At 39.6% G+C, this 25,086-nt stretch overlaps 1 protein-coding gene across 1 annotated transcript in view; it reads left to right on the top strand.

Moving 5' to 3' along the window:
• Reln (reelin) overlaps positions 1-25,086 on the top strand; it is a 493,244-nt gene that overhangs the window by 311,229 nt on the left and 156,929 nt on the right. Inside the window, exons 12-17 of the mRNA XM_023724314.1 lie at positions 4,893-5,044; positions 11,051-11,163; positions 12,688-12,896; positions 13,647-13,775; positions 15,454-15,563; positions 22,910-22,976. Of these exons, the coding sequence (XP_023580082.1) occupies positions 4,893-5,044; positions 11,051-11,163; positions 12,688-12,896; positions 13,647-13,775; positions 15,454-15,563; positions 22,910-22,976 (780 nt within the window). The remainder of the gene's footprint in view (positions 1-4,892; positions 5,045-11,050; positions 11,164-12,687; positions 12,897-13,646; positions 13,776-15,453; positions 15,564-22,909; positions 22,977-25,086) is intronic.

Consider the following 25,086-nt stretch of genomic DNA (forward strand, 5'->3'; position numbering starts at 1 on the left):
GGATTAAAGCGCCTGCGTAGGCAGACACAGGGGCCAGGAGTTCAATCCCTGAGCCTGCCGTGTAAGTCCCGCCACCAGGGTGTGCAGAGATGGTGACTGAGACTGGGCGTGGTGGCAAATGCCTGTAATTCCAGCATTTGGGAGGCTATAGACAGGAGGATCACTATGAGTCTTATCTGTGTAATGAGACCCTGTACACCATGTAGACCCTGTACTAAAAAACAAAAAAACACCATTATGCCACTTCACAAAACATTCACAAATAACTGATAGGACCATCAGCTTTCTACTAAAGAAAGTTTTTCAGAAGATTTTATGACACAAAATGTCGTAGTTTAGAGATGTAAATTAAATATTATTGTGACCTTGCTGTATCTAAAGAACAAGGCTTCCTTAAGGCATTTTATTGACTACAAAACATCTTTTTGTGCTTCAGTACCATTTCACTCTATTTGTAATAAATAATAGATACCAAAGTATTTATAATAAATAAGATGGGGCTTTTTATTTTATAATTAGTCATAAAAGAACAAATATATTTTTATGATGTAGAAAGCTCACCCCTTAGGCAGACATTCCTTCAAATGCAAAAACTACATTTCCTTGGAGAAAAACATTATTTAAACCACACAGGCAATGCTGTTTTGAAGAAAAATTGCTTTACCGTCCAAGATATTGCTAAAACTACAGAGCTCCACAGCTAATACTGCTGGTCTTAAAGACTCGGCTATATTGTAATTTCATAACTGTGCCTTATGTTAGGACAGAAGGGTTTGTTGTCCTATTTTGTGTTTCATTGTGTTTTGTGTGGCACTGGGGACTGAACCCTGGACTTTCACAGTGAGCTTCGCTTTTGCTTTAAAATTTTTATTTGGAAATAGGGTACTTCCCGTGTCACTAAGTGAGCCAGTCTGGGCTCAAACTTTTACTCCCACAGTGTGGAAACTGCAGCATGCACCACCGCATGTGGCTAGGGACTATATAATTTTTTACTTGAAAAGTGGCCACAACTTTGGGACCATTCAAATCAGTGCTGTGAGGTCCAAGGGTGTGACTGGCAGCGAAGTAGCTGACGCTGCTCTTCCCCAAAGCATTACTTGAGGAGTCACCTAAGGATATTTTGCCTCCAAACATGCTAGAGCCATTGTTTATATAATTCAAGAAGGAATGTGCTTGTGCTATATCAAGTTCCTACTGAATTTTTAATAAATGCAGAGTAATTTATCCAAAGCAATGAGACTTTTACAAAAGATATGATTTGAAAAAATGGAGAAAAGCAATTTTTCTCTGCTTCTTTCTCTTTAAATCTTCTATTCTTGGGGCTGGGGAGATGGCTCAGTGGAATAAGCGCTTCCCTGGCAAGCGCAAGAGCCTGAGTTCAATCCCTGGTTCCACCAAAAAAAAAAAAAAAAATAATAATAATCTTCCATTCTTCTTGACTATACATGTTTGAGTTTCTAAAGAAATCAACTTCAATATTCTGTACCTTCTAGCAGTCTTTGTGGAAGAAATAAAGACTAATTGAAAGTAAAATTGAGATTGAGATGTTAGACTTCAAAATAAATATTGAAAATACATATCTTCTCGCACAGCTCTCTCTGTGTAGAGATGGTCAAAATCATTCATTTCAGTTGGACTAGAAATGTTATTTACACCAAATCAGGGAAAGCAGCTACCAATCTCATTTCTCACCTGCATGGAATATTCTGCTAGTCTATGGCAATTCCATCTTGTTCCTCCTCGGCATCGTTTATCACCTAACTTGCTCTGTGGAGCAGCAGGCTGAGTGGTTTAATTGGGATAAGTGGAGCAAGTAAAAGACCAACGAAGCAGTGAGAAGTCCTCGTGTGTGCACAAGGGAGGCTCCGGGCTAGTTCACCCGTGTGCCCATGCCACCAGCGGCTGCCTAAAAGTTGTCCTCTGTGTTCTTTAAGTGATTGTTGCACTCTGTTAAAATGCACAGAAATCAGCTCTTCAGACCTTAGTCCCAAATCTGTTATAACTGAGCTGGTTCAGCTTGTCTTCCTGCTCAAGTACCCTCTTTAGAACTGTTAACTAGCTGTTAACAAGCTGCTGGTAAGAGCAGCCTGGCAAACAAGACATCTCAATCTTTGAACTAAGCAGTCAGTTGGCCTCACGCTAGCAACTCACTTGCCTCTGTGTGTCCTCATTCCCTCTCTGGACAGACAAGTTAGTCTCTGGACAGACAAGTTAGTTGTATGAAGAACAAAGACCCAGTAGATATATCTGGAAATAAATACAAAGGAGAAAGAACATTTTACAATATTTTAAAATTTAAAATATTACATGGAAATTGAAAATATTAAGCTTACCACATAAAATAAACCATAACAATTGTAAAATTATACATGTAATGCTATATGCTGCATTTTTAAATAAGTCATATAACCTCCATTAATATCTGTTACCAAGTGTATTCTGGTATTATAGTAGCATATTCTTCATTTGGTGCTCCTAAATATTATTTCCTTGCATAATCTTTGCTTTGAAAATAGAATTAAATAGTCAACTATAATTGATGAACTTCTAGATACACATCCAAGCTCAGCTTAGATTCTTATAAGAACTCTGCCACACAGAAAATCATTAGACCAATTTCCGAGTTTTCTAAGGTGGACGTAGCTGGTACCACTGTAGACGAAAGGAATAACAAACAACTTGCTAATCCAACGGGCGCCTTGGGACATCAGGTCTCATGTCTCTCACAGACGCCAGTAGAGAAATGCTGCTGGGGAAGCCCTCGTGTGTGCAAACACTAACATAAGAACCTTTAGTGCAGATTTGCTGGCAAAAGCAAACAAAAAAAAAAGGAAAAGAACCAAATGCCAAACCAAAAGTTTATGACTATTTAAAAAAACACCCAGCCTCTGACATCTCTTTAGCCAAAAATGAATGACAAGATTTCTGCTGGAGTAGTTTCAAAGCCTTCTTTGTTGTACATGCTCTGACCACTCAACAGTTTTTGATCTGCTACTTCTGACAAAGTCCCAGATTTGCACAGCAACAGATGGATGAGGCCAGGGCAAGAAGACAGAGGAGTTGAATCAATTTGTAAGCAGTATATGTACAGAGAAGAGGGATTTGTGGTCAGAAAGATGAGGGCAGTAAGTAAGACTGTTCCCTGAAGCTTGTGACTCACGAGAAGAGATCTAAACCTGAAGACAGCTCTGATTCTTTCAGATATTTAGAGTATGCGCCCAGTGTCAAGGTGGATGGAGAGCCATGCCTACATGATCATGCCAGGGATTGTGTCTAGATGGGCAGATGGCTTAGTAAAGGTCCATGGTGCAGAAGAATCTGAACTGTCAGAGCTACAGCTTTAAGGTGGAGGGCACCAAGAAATCAAAGACAGACAGCTTCCAGGCACCAGGCTCTCAGACTGCCAGAGAGTTCAAACCTATAGCAGGGGCCAACAGAAACTGATTTCTTCCTTTCTACCAAGAGAGTGAGTTGTCTTGCAGGGAGGACAAGGAGAAGAAAGCAGAGGGAAGTGAGGTTGGGGTCCAGGCAGGTCACTGGGTTAGGTCCTATACACTTTCTGGATCTGGAACCCTGTAATGTGTCCATCATTCAGTAAGAGTTACTGAGCTTCTACAGGGCATTGGAAACATAAAAACATAAATATAAGACATCTGTCTTAGCAGTTGGCACAGCAAGGAGAGAGAAAGGCCTATGAGTAAGTAGTAGCAATGCACAGGGAGCCATGCCTTGCAAAGGAAGAAGCGCAGCATGAGATGGGGTGGAGGGCTGGGGGAGGACACCTGGGAAAGGCTGTGCAGAAGTGTGCGTGTATGTAAAGGACATTGTGGCAAATGGTTCTGAGTTTGCTCAATAGATTGAGTAAAGATGCAGAGGCCTGATGAGAACATTCTAGTTATCTTTAAATTCATATTACACAGCCAAAAATTTTGGTACAAGACATGAAGCAGCTAGAGAGGTGAGACCAGAAGTGTGCTCCTAGTCCAGGCCAAGAAGGACCTTCGCTTCAACACTAAGAGTTTGGAATTTGTCCAGATGGCAGTGAGGATCTCCAGAAAGAGCTCAACGCTCTTCACACACTGCTTATGGGTTGGTTCTAGTTTCTGATGCAAATATATTTCCTGTCTTCTGCCAACACATACCTTCCAGCAAGATCTGTCAGTGTCCTGCCTCCACTGACAAGTTCTGCAGGTCACACCCAGATCTCAGGACAGCACAGCATGTGGGGACAGACCCCATTCATTCTTCACTGACCTTGTCATCTCTGTGTATGTTTCTTCATCAAAAATCAGGGTAGACGTGGTGACTATCTCATATGGTTCCTCCAAGGATTAAATGAGTTGAATCTATAAAGTGCCTCCAAAAAGATCAGGCACATAAAACTAAATAGAAAAATGGAAATTAGTTATCTCACTACTCTTCTGCAAATCAAAAGATCTATTTGACAAGACTCAATGTTAATACCATCTCCTTTAAAAACTTGTTACACTTTTGTGACCTCTGACGGCTTTTGTTCTGTATTAATATGTGAAACACTATACACATTTGTATTTATATTGTGATACTATTTTCTATAACTCACTGTTGATGCAGTTCAATTTTGATTTCCCAACTCAGCTGTAAGTACTTTAAGAGTAAATACTGTCTCATTGTGGACCATGGCTCTAGTCATGTCATAGACAAGCTATAGATACTCTTGAACTTGTCTTTCTACAGCAAAACCATAAGTGTGAATGGAATATGTTTCAATTATATTCATTGTCTAAGGTCTGCAGCACCACAGCTTTGAGAGTTACTTATTACTAATAAATGTTCCTCATTAAAAATAAAATTTTATGCTTTATAAAGCTTTGGTGTAATATTCTAACTCAATGCTTCTCTTTTCTTAAAAGATGGGACATCTTGGGAGCTGTCATTGGTACAGAATGTGGGACAATAGAGTCAGGTTTGTCGCTGGTCTTCCTCAAAGATGGAGAGAGGAAATTATGCACTCCCTACATGGACACTACTGGTTTCGGGAACTTGCGGTTCTACTTCGTGATGGGTAGGTACACTTTGAACAAACTTTGTTAACCTGAGAGCACATTCCAGGACAGTACCTATTTCTGAGGTAGTGTAATCACATGTACTCGCCTCTACCTCAGGCCCACTAATGATACAACAACCAAAATACCTTTTTCCACCTCTTTCGCTATAGTCATAGCTGAAAAGAAAGGGAGAGAAGCTGAGAGAAAAACCGCTTCTCTGTTCTTCACCTGTAGCCTCACCAAAAAGTCCTCACTGCAGCTGAGTCCTTCATTTCCATCAGTACCTCATCATTGCTCAGCATTTCATTGTGGGAAAGTAAGAAAATAACAGGCTTGTACTCTGTTGCACTTTCACAAAACTCTCCACTTCCTGTCTGCAAACACATCAAAAATGAGTGTTCTTAGATCTGTTTTTCTTCAAATTTGTGTTGGAAAAAACATGAAGGAGCAGACTGAAATTCATGACCGCCCAAATTCACCCTGCTAACAAACATTCGCTCATTGCTGTCATTCCCGCAATGTGCAGGCTTCCTTGCTGGTGGCTGGAAAGGTACAGGCAACATCTGGAAGTGAAACAGGAAACACACACTGGCTACCTTTGAACTCGCTAGCAAGAATGGCAGGCCCTGGGGACACACAGGTCTCCTGGCTGACAATCACACAGCACATGGCTGTGTGTCACCCTCAAGGTTGCCTCTGTCTCTCACGCATCTGTCCATGTGACGCCATGTGCCTTGTTTCCAGTAATGATACATTCAGTACAGAGAAATCGCAAATATAAAGTGATGCAATCTCACATGTACAGGGATTCTCCTGAAATTGTGTGCATTAAGGCCCAAAACTCATTTCCTTAAACTAATTAATATTCACACTGTCTCACTATATTAAAAGTTGATTCTTGGAAAACCTTAAGCAGAAACTCATAAAAATTTAAAAATAAAAAGCTGTAAAAAAAATTTACATGCCAGTAAAATTTAGGGCTTTTTTTTCCTTTTCCCTTTTCCAACGTGATATATTTGACTCTTGAATTTTTTATAGTAAATCAAGCCAGTTGAATGTGTTTACATAAAATAAAATCATCATTGTATAAGTCCTTATGTATGAAACACTAGGTTGTATTTAGTTCTTTCTAGAGCAAATTCTAGAAATGCTATCATATTTAATTCTCTGTAGATCTTTAATGAATTAAAATAGTTCCAGCTATGCAGGAAAAATTAACTTGAATGAGCCCAAAGAAGTACATTGTCCCAAAATAAATGAATCTTCGTTCAATTAAAAGTCAGAAGTATCTGTTGAGATGAAGCCATAAGCCAAGCTGTATGGAGAATAAGCTGGGAGAGGAAGCCTGAATCACCCTTAATCACCGAGCTGCTGGTCAAATGAGTTAACACGCGCAAAACACTCGGGACCCTGCCTAATGAGAAGTCTCATCTATCTATCTATGATATAAAATTAGACAAAGCCCTGCCCACAGATAACATCTAACAGTGAACAGGGAAAATGCAGCACACTGTACTTTACGAAAATGCTGTGAAAGGACACCGAGTGCTATGGGCAGTCTCAGCAGAGGTGAGTGTAAGCTGGGTGAAGGAGCTGGCCTTTGACCTCAGCCTTGAAAACAGGATGGTTTACACTCAAAGGGGCAGGAGAATTCTAAATTAAGTCATTTGAGGGTAGGGAGGCGTTAAAAATGGAAGTGCCTTATCTGATTGGGGATGAGTGATTTTTATAGTGTTGCTGAATGGAAGACCTAAGATGGTATTAGAAAAGAGAATTGGAGCCACAGTGGTGATTTTCTTTAATCATACACTGTGGAGTTTTGTCCACTTACTCTAAGTAATGTAGAGCCATCAGTGGAGTCCTGTTCATTCTGTAATATCACCTGTGTTTTAGAAAGATAGTTCTGGAAGGAGTATGAAGGGAAGACTGAAATAATCAGAAAGGAACACACCCCTAGCTAAACTGGCATTTCAGAGAAACAGTAATTCTTGTGTCAACCTTTTCTGCGCAATGCATTTTATCTGACCCCTAAACTTGGGGACTGGGGTACCCATCCAATCAAAAAACCTGAGGCATTAGTGCAGCTAAAGTAAGAAGAGGGCACAGAGATGGGACTGCTGGATCCGTGGAACACAGACGTTGGCACCCACTTGCCTGGGGATTGTACCAATGGCACTGCAGAGGACACAGATTCTGGGTGATTAGAAAGATGATGCCATTTCTTGAAGTGAGAAACTGGGGAAAAGGAGGCAAGTGTGGAGAAGATTTTGGTAGTATGTATATTAAGCTTGAGGTTTCTAGAATACCACGTAAAGGTGAAACTTCAAGTCAGTGTTTGAATCTGATTTGAATATCATCCATATACAGGTGCACTGAGCAGAAGGTGGCCTATGTTATGACAGTTCTTTGGGAGGATCTTCATCTAGGTGTTGGTAGAAGGACAAAGAGTAGGCAGAAGTGACTGAGAATGGAAAGATATGGGGGAGGGGGGCAACTGGAGGAAGGTGTCCTTTGCCCCTGCAGGATGATGGAGGAAGTGGTTCAGGATGGGATGACTTGAAAGTGATCTGCAGTGTGGGGATGCCACAGACAGAAAGGTCAACCAGGATAAGGGCTATCGGGCTAAGGACTTTGAGAGAGCATTCCCAATGGGAAATGCCTGGGACTACAAGGTATGTGGGGTTTTAAAAGTAATGGGCATCTAGCCCTGAAATAGGACTCCTCCTTTAAGAAGTTAATCAGTAGAAATAAAGAAATAGAGTGCTGTTCTGGAGGAAACAGCTATGTCCAGGGAAGGTGTTTTTATGGGTAGGGTAGGGTAGAGTAGGAGAGGGTAGGATAGGGTAGGATACGGTAGGGTAGGGTAGGGTAGGGTAGGGTAGGGTAGGGTAGGGCACGTTAGGTTAGGTAGGGCAGGGAAGGGGAGAGGAGGGTGGGGTGGGATCAGGTGTCGTGGGGTGGGGCGGGACAGGATAGGACAGGACAGGACAGGACAGAACAAAAAAGGAAAGGATAGGGTCAGTCCTATAGAAAAGACTTTAAAACTGTAATGTCTGCTGGGGGAAAAAGCAATATGGAAAGGGATAGTTTTTAAGTGGCCTTCACCAAATATTGCCCTTTAGGAAAATCACTGTTCAATTTTTTTTTTTTTTTGCTCCGAATGCCTTCAGGGCAGATTTGGCTGGCTTGAGTTGTGGGGATCGAACCACAGCAACCTGAGCCTGACTGCTTTGTTGAAGCAGCCACTTAAAGAACTGAGCTGAGGGGTAGGCCCCCTGCTCAATTGTTAATACAGATGAGATTGCACTCTCTCCCTTTCAAGCGCTGCATGTGATGTCTTCTATCTTTGGTTCATAACTTCCGTAGCCATCATGTCTGGAAAACTTGGCCAACTTTCAAAACTTGGGTCAAAGTGTCTATTCAGACACTCATTTATTCAATACAAAGTGAAGAGCAGTTTGTAACACTGCTTTTCAAGTCAGAATGGAATGAGCAGGACAGAAATACTGAGCAGATATCATTCATTCAACTATTTATTATTCCTCAAAATATATTTACTAACCATCTCCTTTGTGCCTGCTCTTTTGCTTCACACTTGTGTCTCTTCTCTCTAAATCTTCGCTGAGTGTATGACAGCACCACACAATATAGTGCTAATTATCATTCTGTCATATAAGTAGTTCTCGCTGTCAATAGGAAATATATTCAGAGATCCTCAGTAGTTGCCACAAACTGTAGATAGTAGAGTACCTATATGTGTTGCAGAGCTCAAGAGACGAGAGGACCACAGGAGAATCAGGAGCGCATGTTTAGCTAGGTGTGCACGTGGCTCAGCTGAGCTCTGTTAGAGGGGCCGAGTGCTGCCCAAAGGAAGGCTCCTGTGTTATATGTGTTACCAGGAGTTGGTCTTCAGTTGGAACTTGTGGGTGGGCAGAAAGAGAGCAAAGGCAGTTTGTCAAGCTGGGACAATGTGGTAGCATATCTTGGTGGCCCTGCTTGGGCATAACAGGGTGTTATAGGGACATGAAGTTGTAAAATTTTACTTATGAGGAGATAAGTTACTCTATCAGAACAAAGAACAGCAACTGTAGGAAGGGGGAATTTGGAAAACTCAACTTTTCCTTTTTTAAGTCCAGCTTTATATGTACTACTTACAGATATGTATACATCTGGAGAAAGGGCTGATATATGCAAAGAGCTTAATAACAATAACTAATAATAGTAGTTATAAATTGCAGTAAAAGTCACACGAATGTGATTTTTTTTAAGAGTGAAGAGAAATATTAATTTTTTGGACAGTGGTTGTATGTAGCAAGCTGTGGAAAACAGAACAGCAGATGAGGGACAACTGCATAATAATCTTGTTTTTCATACTAAATCACAAGCCTTCTGAAGTCAGGGTGTATTTCTCTTTCTAGCCCAACAACCTGCAAATAGTACAACTCAAAACAAAATCACATGCTTGATATAAATACGTGCCTTAAAAGCTACCTAGGGGCTGGCCAAATAGCTCAGCAGATTAAAGTGTTTGCTTAGGCAGATGCAGAGGCCCGGAGTTTGATCCCCTGGCCTGCTTTGCTGGCCTTACCCCCAGGGTGCACTGAGATGGCGACTGAGACTGGGCGTGGTGGCACGTGCTTGTGATCCCAGCACTTGGGAGGCTGAAAAACAGGAGGATCACTACAAGTCCTGTCTACGCAGGATCATAGACCCTGTACACCCTGTACACCCTTTATATCCTGTCCTAAATACAACAACAACAACAACAAAAAAACCACTTAGAATAGTACTTAAATGCTTTAAACTGCCTATCCGGCTAGCTTTCATTGGAATCTTCCTGTACCTTCCTTGTTGTACAAGATAGGCCTGAGCCCCTTTTTCCACAAAGCATCAAAGGCTACCATGTTAGAGAAGAATCCACTTCAGTGGGGCTGCTGCTGCTGAAGCTTCACAGAATTGATCAGTTACCCCGGCGGGGTCCTTTGAGATGAAGTCCGGCATCACATTAACATTGGGGCTTCTTCTGGGCTCCTTCTGCCCTCCAGCACCGGGCAGGCCTCCCAGGTGTGCTGCTGTCTGTCCCCTCTAACAGCAGAAGCAGCTTGTGGAGCAGGCTTAAGGGAGCAGAGCAGGCAGCTAAGCGATGACAGAGAACCAAGAGCTGATCCCACGTCTTTTGGTGCAGCGCAGTAAACCTCCCAGCTGCCACCTTACACCATCTTAGTCTTCTTGATAAGTGCTCAGTGCTCACGGAAAACACTGTTCTTCACAAAGTGAATTCTGTTTGTACATGGATCTCTTCTCCAGAGACCATCATTTACGATGGCTTTACTAGCTGTCTGTGTACACTGATGTATGTAACGAAATGCTGACAAATATGATATGAATGTCAAAGATCATCAGATATTTCTCTGTAAATTGTTGACTTTGAACAGTAAACATCCACTGGGATGTAGCACCAGCGCTTAGGAGGCTAAAAACAGGAGGCTCACTACAAGTCCAATCTGTGTAGTGAGACCCGTAGACCCTGCACTAAATACATAAACAAATAAAATGAATGTACTTAAAATATAAATATATGAGCTAAAATACTACATATACTATTTGCAGCAGTTTGAATTACAGCAGTTTAGCAGTCTTTGATGCAATAGTCACCAGACTTTAAAAAATTATAATCAATAGATCTTGAACTTTGGTCATAAAGCTGTCAAATATGATGGTGTAATAATGGTTTATTCAAACAGCAACAGGGAGATGCAATTACTCCACAATAGAAACCATTACTTGAATAATCTCACTATCCAAAAAGTTACTTTGGCCTTCACAAATATCAAATCTTTGATTATTAGTATGGTCCATCTGAGTCATATTCATAATTTCCTTGGGTTTGATTGCCTTTGTTTAGGATTATTCTTAAATGATCTCTACATAACATAATTATTTCTTATTATGAAATTTAACACGAGATCCGATGTTTCGGAGGCAAATTTTTGCTAACAACATGAAATTTTCATTTTATGCAGGAGGAATTTGTGACCCCGGAGAGTCTCATGAAAATGATGTGATCTTGTATGCAAAGATCGAGGGAAGAAAAGAGCACATTGCACTGGATACCCTTTCCTACTCCTCATATAAGGTATAAGTGCCAATCTTTGCCCCTCATGACCCACCTAGGATTCTGAGGACAGCCCAAGTTAAAACCAGAAAGACCATGTCAAATGTGATGGGTGAATATCTTTTTTGGCAGCCCGAGGAATCGCCAGGTTTTTTAAAATATTGAGAGAAATTTTAACATTCATTTTTACTGCTGATACAAATGAAAAATTAGGTTTTTCCAGGAAGAGTCAATTACAGTCCATCAACAACAATAAAGCAGAACCCAGTACTCTGACTGGTAGTTATTTTCGTCCCTGAGAAAGCTCTAAAAGTCACTGGAATTAGGCTGCCACACAGCCTTGCCATCAGGTAGGATGAATGTTTATCCAACATTTTGAGATTTCCCAGGCAGAAAACATTGTATCAGACATTGTATAAGATACACATACTTGGACACATACAGATTATTGCTGTCTTTACTTTTTGCTTTAGTAACTAGAACAACTTAGGTGGACCTCTTCCCTTTGCCCTTTGGGTACAGGATAGATGTTGTCTGTGATAATTTGTAGACATTCTCAAAAATCATGTGAGATGCTTGCCATAAGGTATGAACTTTTATTAGAGGGATGGGAGATAGCTCAGCGGCCTGAGCACCTGCCTGAAAAGCACAAGGACCCAGATTTGATCCCCAGTACCACATGCCATGCTGGCCCCTTAACCTGGCATGGTGGCACACCCTGTAATCCCAGAGCTGGGGAGGCTGAGATAGGAGGATCACTATGAGTCCAAGCTGTGTGGCAAGTCTGTATTAATCAGTTAAAAAAAAAAAGAAGAAAATTTTTAAAATTTATTAGAATAGATTTATCTGTGATTAATCTCTATTCACACACTCATTATGAGTCATGGATGGCAACCTAGGTATCTTAAAGAGCTTAAACACAGCCACATAGCAAGCAGCCAGACTCCAAGGCAGGTGCACATGCAACAGTAAGTAGGTTACACCACCTGAGATCTCCTAGTGGGCTGCTTTTCTGGCAACAGTTCAGTAGGGTTCCATTCAGACCAGATCAGTTAATTAAGCTAACATGCATTAATGCATGAACTCTGGATGGTGCTGCTTAGAACACTATATTCAGAATACCTGGCTCGTAAACATGTTCATACGGTACAAGACTACTTTTAAAAATACTGATTTTAAAAACACTGAGTCAAGTAAAAGTCAAGTTGCTTTTGTCTTTGCTAAGTTAAATAATCCAGATACACATACTTGGACAACTTTTAAAGACCTTAGACCAGTTTATCTTCAGGCAGAAAGAAGCTCATTGGTCGCATATGGGAGCTCTGCAAGTCCACAAAGTCATTAAAACTAACACTCTTTTAGGACAACATCTATGTAAGGAAAGAAGTAGAGCACAAGGAACCTTGCCTGATGCTCAATAAGTAGCAGCTATCTATTTAGTGACTGAAAGAAGCATACATTGAAGGAAGACAAAATCTTGTAGAATTCACGTTGACTTACCACAGAAAGGCCTGGGAGTGATTTTTATTTTTCTTTCTTTGGAAGGTTCCATCATTGGTTTCTGTGGTCATCAACCCTGAACTTCAGACTCCTGCTACTAAATTTTGTCTTAGGCAAAAGAACCATCAAGGATATACTAGGAATGTCTGGGCTGTAGATTTTTTCCATGTCTTGCCTGTACTCCCTTCTACAATGTCTCACATGATACAATTTTCTATTAATCTGGGATGTGGAACACATCAACCTGGTAACAGGTAAGAAGCTCTATTTCGTGAGTGTACCAACCTTGTCAGAAGTGAACACCTGGACTCCTGGACTTGGCTATGAAATCAGAGAGAATATCTCAATCTATTTTAATCTGGATTTTAAAGATCATTATTAAAATATGTGTTTTCCCCAAAAGAAAATTCTTTTGATGAATATATAGGGTGTGACTGGGCAGATATTAAACCAGAATGACTTCATTCTAAGAGCTTGGTCCTAAGTATCACAGGTGTTTGTAGGGTCCACGGCAGCCAACCTTATAGCAGACTGCTCAGAGTGGAAAACTAAGTAACTGTAAGAAAGCTTGACCTCATGTTGGCTAGTGACCCCCTACTAATAGGCAGGAAATCAATTAGCACTTCAAGAGCTATAACTTCCCAGTTTCACTTGCCAAGTGTTGCTCCATCCTTTCTAAGAATCCTGACATCTCACATTCACAGGATGAAGTGACAGTGTGAGACACGGTAATTGCTTTGCCATCTATCAAATTTAAGATCACAAACCCAAGTTACCATTTGTTGCCTTTCAAACACAGTTTGTCTTACAGCAGTAATGTAACCACTTGCCCTTTGAAGGCTGGTCAGACTCTAAGAAAGAGGAAACATTCATTTAGGAAACACGGATGTAAACAAATTTCACACTAGTTCTAGACATGCTTAATGTATAAGGCAGAGATGAAAATAATATTTCTATTTGTTGTCTTTGCCCCTTTTCTGTTATGCTCACTCCGGGGCTGTTAGTGTCAGCTTAGAGTTTTCTACCAACCATGGGCGTTCCTGGTCCCTCCTCCACACGGAGTGCTTGCCTGAAATCTGTGCCGGTCCCCACCTGCCCCACAGCACCGTGTACTCCTCTGAAAACTACAGTGGGTGAGTAAGGGCTCCAAGCTGGTGCAGGATGCGAATCCAGGTGATCAGTGATGATCCTGAGACTAGCTTTTTTATTCACAATAGTGAGGTCTCTGATTTCCTAGCACAATATTGTTTTTCGTTTTGTTTTCTAGCCAAGTAGTTTACTTGTAAAAAATAAATGTTCATTTGTTCTTTTCAAGTATGAAAAATAATGCTAAAAATTGTGTTTAGTTTAACAACTATAAAATAAAACTTCTGGAAAAAAGTTTGCACTTAGGTACAAAGTACTTTATACCTCGATATCCACAATGGGTAAGTCTGAAAAATAAATTTTACCAATATAGCTTAGAAAAGTGTCTTTACAAACTCAGTTAAATAAACAAGTCGTCAAAAGAGCTCTATATCCTCCAATGGGTACAAAGCTTCAGAAAATAATAATAAATGTCCTTCATGATACAGAAGATCAAATATCGGGGCCAGGGAGATGACTCAGTAGAATAAGTGCTTGCCTGCCAAGTGCAAGGGCCTGAGTTCAATCCCTGGTTCTGAAAAAAAAAAAAAAAAAGAAAGAAAGAAAGAAAGGAAAATCAAATATGGATATTATTTCTTTTTTAAAAAAAGACAGTATTTTGGCTGAATCTGACACAGGATCACAGTTCAGCAGCTCATTCATTCTTTGTGTACTCAGCTCATAGCTTGCATTATGTGAACATAAATGCCGTGACAATCCTGTGGTCATTACTAGAGAAATGGAAAAAAGGGCAATTTTAGAAGTAGACCTGGTTCAGAACTTTCTCTGCCATCAACTATCTCTGCCATGCTTATTCTTTCTTATTTTTCCCCCATTTTCCCCATGAATTTAGGAAACCAAATAATATTGTAGAATGAAAGATGGTTATTGAAAATGCTTGCCATTTTACAGAATTAGTACTAGAAAGTGAAAATATTTACAAAGACAACAAAGTTAGGTTGGATTTTTTTTCCTTTCCTTAACCCCTCGTGAGATGCATGAAAGGGTAGGAGAAGCAACAGACTTAAAAGTAACTGGTGCTTATCAGCACTCCAGCTCCTCATAGACGCTTCTTAGAGAATAAAGTCTGAAGCAGAACGCTGCTTCAACATTATCCCATACTTAGTACATTACTTGTCCCCCTTAACATTTGTTGACTTTGTGCTTTTCTATGTCAGCTTAAACATAAATTTTAAAATAAAATTGACAACAGTTTTTAAAAAGAATGTCCAAAATAAAGAAACACCGTTTACTCTTAAGAACAGATCCATTACTCTAGCATGATGCGGATGTTTGTGCAAGTTGTGTCTGCCCTGACACTACAAGCAAGCTGCTTGGGCGAATGGTAACAGTACACTGACGAACTTTAGCTCAAAGTTATAACACCACAAGCATATAAAATACATCCAAAACATCTCAACATAAACCAGGCTTGGTAGCATGTGCTGACAATTCCAACTGTTCTCGAGGCTGAGGCAGGAGCATGATTAATTGGAGGTTAGCCTGAGAAATTTAGCAAGACTGTCTCAAAATGAAGGAAAAGGAGGGGCTGCGGATGAAGTTCAGCACCAGGGTATTGGTTTGGCATAGAGAAGGCCTTGGGTCAAACACCCTGTGGACTGCAAGGGGGGAAAAAAAAGATGTAAACATAGCTATGAAGCTGGTTTTGTGCTAAATGTCTTGCAGGTGGAACCGCATAACGATCCCCCTCCCTAACGCAGCACTAACCCGAGACACCAGGATTCGCTGGAGACAAACAGGGCCAATCCTTGGAAACATGTGGGCAGTTGATAACGGTTAGTGTTGCTGCCTGCCATAATCACATGCCATTGATGCCGAGACTTCCTGTGCTTTTGTCTGTCACCGCAGACTTAATCACATTCCTAAGTCATGGTCTTGCGAGTCATTAAGCGCCCTTTCTTCCTCTGCTCCTTTGCATTCCCTAAGAAGCCCAGGATGCGCAATCAGAAAAGAAATAAAGGCTGTGGAGTCAGCAATATTAGATGCCAGAATGTTTCAACACTCAGAATTTTAAAATGCTTGAAGCTCTGAGACTCAGATTCACAGCTGATGACAAGGGGTATCCTAACACTTTCCTTGAATGTTTTATGCAAAATTGACATAAATATCATCCTGTGTGTATTAAAATGAGACCCGTTCTTCTCTTCGTGCCTGCCACAACATCTGGAAGGCTTATCTTTGAGTTGCAGACACTATACAGAAGGAAATATTATCTCTGAAATACTACCGAAACTTCCACTCCTTCTTAGAAAATAGTGCAAAAAGAAAATGTGGATTTACATAAAATTTTGCAGGGAATTATTGATAACGTCTCACATCATTTTACAGCCAATATCACTTTTAACAAGTATACAATAGAAGAACAGATTTTATACTGCGGGGTTACATGAATATAAATTTCTTATATTTTTTATTAATATCCAACTCTGTATTTAAATTCTAATTATAGGGTGACTTGTAGATTTTCTATTTTTAGAATATGTAAATTTGACTGAAGGTTTATACTACAAAGAAGTATAAAGGGGAATGAAAAAGAAAGAGAAAGAACAAAATATTAATATTAGCCAGATTAGGTGGCACAAGCCTGCAATGTGCCCTCTGAGGTGGAGGCAGAGGGACAGCAAACGTGAGTCCCACCTGAACCACTTAGAGACCCAGTCTCAAAATGGAAAAAAAAAATTAATGGGCTAAGGATGTAGAAATTTCCTAGAATTTGCCAGGCACTGAGTTCAACCCCCAGTACCAACAAAGAAAAAGGTAATACTAAAGCAAATTGAACATGGCACTGATTTGTGGTGAATGTTGTAAAACAGAACAAACCAACACCATTGTTCAATTTTCATATAATAATTTTCTGTCTGTTACTTTTGAATAATTTAAACATTAAGAAACTAATTACTTAGTTTTTAAAATTTGGAGAAAAAGAAACACTATAATTTACCTATAAACTTATATGAATGACTTAGCAATTTATATTCAAAGAAGACCCATAAGAGAAGAGGCCCATACTTCAAAAACCATGTAAGTCACAGGTACACACACTGAGTGCATTTGCAAAAGTATCTAAAGTTAAATGAATTTCTCTATCAACAGAGTATTTCCCATAGCATGTTAATCATCACATCTATAATGAGCTCTAGAGATTACGTGTGTGCAGGAGTAGTAGGAGATAAATGGATTTTACTTTCTCTCACAATGTTCAAGTGTTCCATAATGAACCTTTGTTAGTATTCACAAAATACTAATAAGGAACCAAATCATATCAGGTAGTCAAATGTGCACTGAAGCTCATATTATGAGCATATGAGAAGATTCCTAAAGAAGGCCGTTACAACATGATTTTTGGGGTCAGTGTCTTAGTTACTTTTCACATTGCTGGGACGAGATACCCAATGCCCATAAGTGGAAGGAGGAAAGGCCTATTTCAGCTCAGTGTGTGTACTTTCAGTCCACAGTCACCTGGCACCAGGCAGGGTGGCCTGGCAGAGGAACCAGGCAGAGAAGAGAGAGTTCATGGTGAGGCAGGCAGAAGGCAGAGAGCAGCAAGCAACAGACTGCCTTTCCCTTTTACCTTATCCAGGCTACAAGACTTTGGGTGGTGCCACCAACACCCAGAACTATGCTAAACCAAGCAGGGGGACAGTTTAATTATCACACTCAACCCTAGTCACACATCCTAGATTCAGTGACCTCCAGAAACAACCCACCTATGAGTGTGTGCAGCTAGAAGGTGGGACATCTAGATACAAGCCGTAATAGTCAGAAAGTGTCTGCCACATCTCTGTCAGTTCCTCCCATCATATTTCGAGTACAATGGGAAAAGGCTGAGATATAGAGAATGCACATGTTGACTAGCACGTGCTGAATGCAAAGCCTAGGGCAAGATCTTTTTAATCCTGTTATCCCTAGGTGTGAGGTTTTTGCAGTAATAGCCTTCTTCACGAAGCAAGAAAAGGGCATATACTCCTGCTCAAGAAAGATGGGTGCTAATGAATGCCCCCTGAAATCTCCCCAACTTCACTATGAAATTTGAGAACTATAAAGGAAAATGCAATTATATGATTATTTATATAGCAATAAATAAATAAATAGAGGGAACAGAAATACACAGAAAAAAGGGCCAGTAGCATAATTCTGTTTGGTGTATTTTTTTCCTTCACAAAAGACTTGGCTCCTGCTAGTGTGTAAGAAAATTATTTCAGTTATCCTGAAAAATCTTAGCAAAATAGAAATTTTCTATTTTGTCTTCTCTGGGGAAAATAATGATTTTTATCATGTTTTTATTTTTCCAACTGCATTGCACTAATGATAATAGTGAAGAAAACTGATCTGTTCTCTACCCTTGGGGAAAAATGACCTGAGAACTCACTCATGCCATGAGTCCTAGCCACCCCATCATTGGTAGAGAAGGATGACTAAAGTCTTGACTGCTATTTTTTCATTAACTTGAAAAATATTTTTTTGATGAAGAACTATGGCAGGGGCATAGTACAGAGCAGTCTGCAGAGGAACAGTGAAGAGTGTAGCCTCCTGGGCCTTTTATTCCATCAGTGAGGAAGCTTCCCATGACCTCTCCACTTCTGCGTTCTGCCTACCTGTAAAGTCACTACCACATGGACGATGCCTTCATCAGCTATTGACTTGAGGAGTAGCCACACTCCCTTGGTCCACAGGTGCAGTGGCCTCTAAGTGCCTAGATGGCTGACCTCAGAAATATACTTCTGCAGGCAGCCCCAAGTGAGCACAGCACCCTGGAGCCTTTTTCTCAAAGCAGAGTCTTTCAAAGGAGTTCACCCTTTCAGGACTTCTCATACCCTTTCATGGATGACACCAGTTTCTGAGGCACTATCAAGGGACCTTTCCTATTGTCCTGATGAAAAGCCCTTCTTTTCATGGCATTGATCATTCCAGCAACCACACTCTGCTTAGCCATAACTTTAGAGATATTTTCTTCCCAAGCTCCCACTGGGATCTCCCATCAATCTCTGTTTAGCCATTTAAGGCTTCATTAGCTGTCACCTCCAAACTATTTGAAGCGCCTCCATTCCAGGTCTCACCCCCAGGGAGCCACCTCCTTTGACCAGGCCCCACCTGACCACATAAAGAGCTCTGAACACATGAATGGATAAGTCTACTTATGAGCAAAGCGCCCGAGATCCAACCACCTTCCCAAAGTCCCACACTGAACACGTGAGGCTGTCAGGGGATTTTTAGACCTAAAAATTCACACATGCTAAGGATGACTTACTCTTTTTTCCAAGGAATATTATTTTATTTCACTTTAAAGAATAGCAATATTGAGGGTTATTACTTAACCCAAGTTTCCCAAGTGAAGCCAGAATATATTTCCAGGATAATCTGATAGCTAAAACCAGTATCTTTTTATTTTATTTTAAAGAGGAAAAGAACAAAAACAAATAACAAGAACGAAGGCAACAACAAAGCACATAAAACAGTAAAAATGGTGTAGAATTTCAAAACATACTTATGAGTATGGTCTCTAGTTGCATCCATTTACTGATGGAAGTCTCAAATTTATCTTTCTTTACCGTTGGGTGATACTCCATCATGTAAAAATATCACATCTTTTTTTATCCATTCCGCAATTGATGGACATTTGGGTTGTATCCAAGATTTATCTATGATAGATCGTACTGCTATGAACATAGGTGCACATATATCACTGTGGTATGTTTCCAGTTCTTTTGGAAAGATACCCAGAAGGGAACTATCTGGGTTGAATTGGACTTCTTAGTTTTTGAGAAGTCTCCACACTGATTTCCATAGAGGTTGTACCAGGCTAGACTAGGTTGTACCAGGCTAGACTCCCACCAACAGTGGAGAAGAATTCTTTTTTCCCCATACTCTTGCCAACATTTGTCATTAGTTGATTTCTTTGAAGTTTGACAGCATCTCAGTGTTCTTTTAATTTGCATTTCTCGAATGACCAGTGCTGAGGAACACTTTGCATGTATCTGTCACTTGTATTTCTTCTTCTGAGAAGTATGTATTCATCTCAGATGCCCGTTTTTGAATTGAATCTTTGAATTTGGGGGGCCTGATTTTTTTTAAGTTCTTTATATATTCTAGATAGAAGTCTTTTTAGTCTTCTATTAGTCAATGCTGGCCACTCTGAGTGAGTGATAGTTAAGAATTCTTCCCAATTTATAGATTGTCTTTTCACTCTCTTGGTGATTTCTTTTGCCATACAGAAACTTGTTGATAAAATGAGATCCCAGCTGTTGATTCTTTGAAGTATTTCCTGTGTGGTCTGATTTTTGTTAATGATCTCTCTGCCTACTCCTATGTCTGTAAGATTTGTACCTACCTTCTCTTCCAGCAGATTTAGTGTTTCTGTTTTAGTGTTTGGATCTTTAATTCGTTTTAACTATCATTTAATTCATAGTGATATAGATATGGATCTAGTTTTACTTTTCAGCATATGGAAAGCCAGTATCTCCAGCACCCTTTGTCAAAGAGACTATTTTTCTTCCAGTGAACGTGTTTGGCCCCTTTGTCAAAGATAAGGTGGTGGGCCGGGCAGATGGCTCAGTGGAATAAGCGCTTCCCTGGCAAGCACAAGGGTGATCTTTACCACTAGGAAGAGAGTATGCAATGTGTTAATTATTGAAATTGTCCTACAATTTGATTTGAAACTGTCTCATTGCTATTTGTTTCTCAGTAAAATTATGGAAAAAATAAAATACAAAAAAAAAAAAGAATCAAATTTGTAGAAGCAATCTTAAATGTAAAGAAAAGCTTAAAGCTTACATTTCCAACACTGTACAAAGATGGATCTGGGAAATGCAGCCTGTTCCAAGTTAGGAAATTACAAAATTTAATGATTTGGATCTTAACATTCCTAGGCCAGCTTCAGGAGAAGCGTATCTCAGCCAGGAGCACATCCTGCTATGTTTTGCTTACTTTTGAGTTTCTCAAAGACAGATCACATCAAGGACAGCTCGGCTCAGTTTTAGACAATGACTTATTCTTCCTGCTCACCATAACCTGGACCTCCTTGTTATACAATAGTAATCCCAGTTAGTTTTACCTAGGATAAATTTTGCTTAACTATGTATGACAAGATGTGTAACCAACTGTAGAATATCCTGTTATCTGCCTTTTGTACTTCCTCCTAAAAACCTATATAAGTAACTGTTTTACTCCAAGACAGGGCTGGTGATTTGGACTTTAGTGTCCCCCAGCCTGCTATCATAATAAAGCTGAAATGCCTTCCAGTGTGTTTATAGTTGTGTCTGCATCTTCTAATCTATTCCACTGATCCTCAGGTTTTTATGGGGTTTTGCCGGTATCATGTTGATTTTATTACAGTAGCTTTATAGTATAATTTCAAGTCAGGGATTGTAATGCCCTCTGCCTTGCCTTTGTTGGCCAGGATTTCCTTTGCTATTCTAGGTCTTCTCTGGCTTCAAATGAATTTTAGGAATATTTTCTCTAGATCTGTGAGGTATGCTGACAGTATTTTGATATGGATTGCATCAAATCTGTATAAAAATTTTGGGAATATGACCATTTTCACGGTGTTAGTTCTTCGTATGGAAGAGCAGGAATGGAATATCTTTCCATTTTCTGAAATTCTCTTTTATCTTTTTTTCCAGAGTACTGTAATTTTCACGGTGTAGATAATTTACTTCCTTTGTTAGATTAATTCATAAAGATTCCAATTTTTTGGATGCTACTGTGAAAGGTGTTGTTTCTCTAATTTCTCTTGCAATTAGTTTGTTGTTTGTGTAGAAGAATGCTATCGATATTTGGGTGTTGACTTTGTATCCTGCTATGCTACTGAATTCATAAAACCAGTATCTTTAACCAGGCAGCCTACCTAATCTCCTCTTCACCTAGTTCCCTTCACCTGCAGTTTTTTATTGGCTTCTTTTACATGTCACTTGAATGTTTACTCTTTTTAACTGACTCTTCGGATTATGTGCTTCTAGGAGCATAACCTATGGGAGAGTTTATTTTAAAATAGAATCATTAGGGCCAGCCAAATAACTCAGCAGATTAAAGCACCTGCAAGCAGGTACAGGTGCCGGGGGGGTTCGATCCCCAGGCCTGCTGTGCCAGCCGCGCCCCCAGGGGCTGGGCGTGGTGATGCGCCCCTGTAATCCCAGCTCTTGGGAGGCTGTAAGTGGGGATAATGACAAGTCTGATCTAGTAGTGAGACCCTGAACACCCTGGAGTCCCTTCCCTGAAAAAAAATACAAAAAAAATAGAATTATTTAAATGTTTGACATAATTATAGAACTGAAAAGATAGTAACATTGAGCAATAAATTTGTTATGCCTGATATTAAGTATGTGAGTTCTAATAACCATTGCATTTCTGATCCTTGCTTTTGACCAATGTATACACTATTTCATGTGTTATTGATTGTGCTGATTACAAAAGCAAACAATATTTTAAAATGTTTTGGAGTCTGAGGATCTCTGAGCCTACTACTTGAGCCCTTTCTTAGCATTTCACAGATTAGAATTTTGGTTTGTAACATCACATTTTCAGTGAAGCTCAGCATTTAAGAAAATAATCTATATTACAGAGAAGACTTTATGCTCAATCAAAGATTCTTAACTGTATTTCCAGGAAGGAAAAATTTATGTTTAGAAATATATACAGCAAATATATATATATATATATATATATATATATAATTTATAATGTTATGGATTTTTTCAGATGAGAATGGAAATTACTTCTCCAGTTTGTGATATACCAAACTGATCCTTCATAAATTCTTTACTTTTGCATAAAGAAGATAAACCTTGTAGAACACTCAAAGCACAAGCACAACATACTCTGTCTGAAATCATGTTAGCAGGAGAGACTCCATTAAGCAATCCCAATCATAAGAACCCATTTGCCTTGCTATGAGACATTAACCTTGAAAGGATTATTCCTGAAAGTACAAGCAGTTTGAGCAGATTTGTAACCAGGCGCTTATGGTGTCACATCGCATTCTACCTTGTCACCTTGGGTTCCTGCTCCCCAGCAGCCAGACAATGGGCCATATTTCATGGGTACTGCTTCACAAAGTTGGGCTGGTGACATGCATGATTTTTCCAGTCATGTGCTGTGTTTTACACGAGTTCCTTTTTCTCTGCAGTTTACATTGGCCCGTCGTGTCTCAAGTTCTGTTCCGGCAGAGGACAGTGTACTCGGCGTGGCTGCAAGTAAGCACCTGAAAACGAGGCGGCAGCTGCGCCTCCTTCTCCTGGGCATCTTTTATGTACTGAAGCCACCGTTGTATTAATTTGCACCCTTTTTTACACTTTTATTTCTTCTTCCTTTTTTCTTCAGTACTAGAGGTTGAACCCAGGACTTTCACACTAAGGTATTTTTCCAGCCCTTTTTAATTTTTTTAAATCTGGGGTCAGGGTCTTTCTTGCTGGACACTGATTGCCCAAGGTGGGCTGCATCCTATGATCCTTCTGCCTCAGCCTCCCAGAATGCCAGGATCATAGGCATGCACCACCATGCCCTGCTTAAGGTATCTTTTAAAATCAAAAATAGGATGCTCCAAATTAAATTTTAAGTGTGATTTAAATGTATTTTGTAAGTGAAAGTTAATTAATGAATGAATTTATATTGAGTAACTGTAAACATATTTAACATCCCTCATGTAAATTTGTGAACAAATTTGTATTCCTCACAGCTGGATGGGTGCCTTTCCTGTATTTGGTTTCATTCTTTTCCATAATCTTGTTCTGGTTTTCATGACTCATATCTTTAATTTCTAGCATGCCTTGTAAATTGTTAAAAAATCAGCAGTGATTTAAAAATGCTAAAGGAAACTAGACCAGGATAAATTAGCAGATCTAATAACAAAATTCATTATGTTTAAATATAACTTCATGATCTTATATTTACTTTTAAAAATCATTTGGGTCTTCAAAATGATTATAGAGTATTTTACACAGCAATATTGTTGAACATGAAATCTGAACTTATACATTAAGAGTGAATACCAAATCACTTGTAATGAATTGTGTTCTATTTATTCCATGAACGGATGTGTACATGTATTATGTTATTCCCATGTTAGCATTCAATTATAAAATACCCTGGGAATTCCTCAGCCACAGGCAGTCTTTGTTACATGGATAAGTTTTCAACAGCTGTAACCACAAACAATCATTAATTAATTAGATAATTAATGAATAGAGAACTCATAAGAGGGCTTTGAACCTGATTATATAAAAATTAAATACATGAAGCAAGTACTTGTATGTACTGTGATTATGGTAAAAAGTTTAACTTTTTAAACTATATTTTAATGAACTTAATTAAAAAAGAGATCACTGCACAATGCAAATATGTTATAAAGTATGAGAAATATTGAAAAATTTATTTATATTTCAAAAGTGAATATGAATTTCTACGCTTTTTATGAAACCACCAACTCCTACCCCAAAACATGGTCTCAGAAAGCCTCTGAAACACTGGCTACGTTTACTCAAGTTATTATCTTTGTCTTCCAGCCTGCCCAGTTGAGCCACTTGTTTACTGCATTTTACATAAAATTAACACAAGAGAAATCTAAATGGCAGTTGTATGATTTTAGACATCATTCATTTTTGATGCCATGTATTATCCTGAATAATCATGGCCCTTTACTCCTTCTGAAATTTTACAAAATACTTTTGTTGAGCCAGGGAGATAGCTCAGTAGAATAAGCACTTGCCTGGCAAGCTCAAGGTCCTGAGTTCAATCCCCAGTACTGCAAAACACTTTTGTCAGTTGGAAACTTAGTTGCTTTACATATTCTCCCCTAAATATTTGACCATTATCTCTTTTTCCAGGAACGTGCACCTTGCTGAGTTTGAACAAGATTGCAGAGAACAGAAATTGATATTCAATGCTATATATTTCCATTCAGCAGATCTTTGAGTTGGGGCCACTTCTGGGGTTTTTTTGCCCCATATTTCTCCCTCCTTCTCACCATTATTTGCTGCCATGATCCCATCCTCTTTTGCTCCCTAATGTTTTCCTGAGTGTGTCCAATCTCAGATGTGGCCTTCCAAGCTGAAAATTCACTGACCTCATAAGCCTAACCCTGGCAGAGGTGCTAAAAAAAAGTAAAGTCCCTGCTTAGGCAAGTGCAGGGAGGACTGGGTTCCATCCCTGGCACCATAGTCCATGCTGGTCCTGCTCCAGAGTGCACTGAGCCGACCACTGAGTCCAGGTGTGGCGGTGCACACTTATAATCCCAGTTCTGCAGAAGCTGAAAGCAGGAGGATCACTATGAGTCCAAGCTGCATAGTCAGACCCTGTACTATAGAA

This window comes from Octodon degus, unplaced genomic scaffold (genome assembly GCF_000260255.1).
Source record: "Octodon degus isolate 3935 unplaced genomic scaffold, OctDeg1.0 scaffold00108, whole genome shotgun sequence".
NCBI lineage: Eukaryota > Metazoa > Chordata > Mammalia > Rodentia > Octodontidae > Octodon > Octodon degus.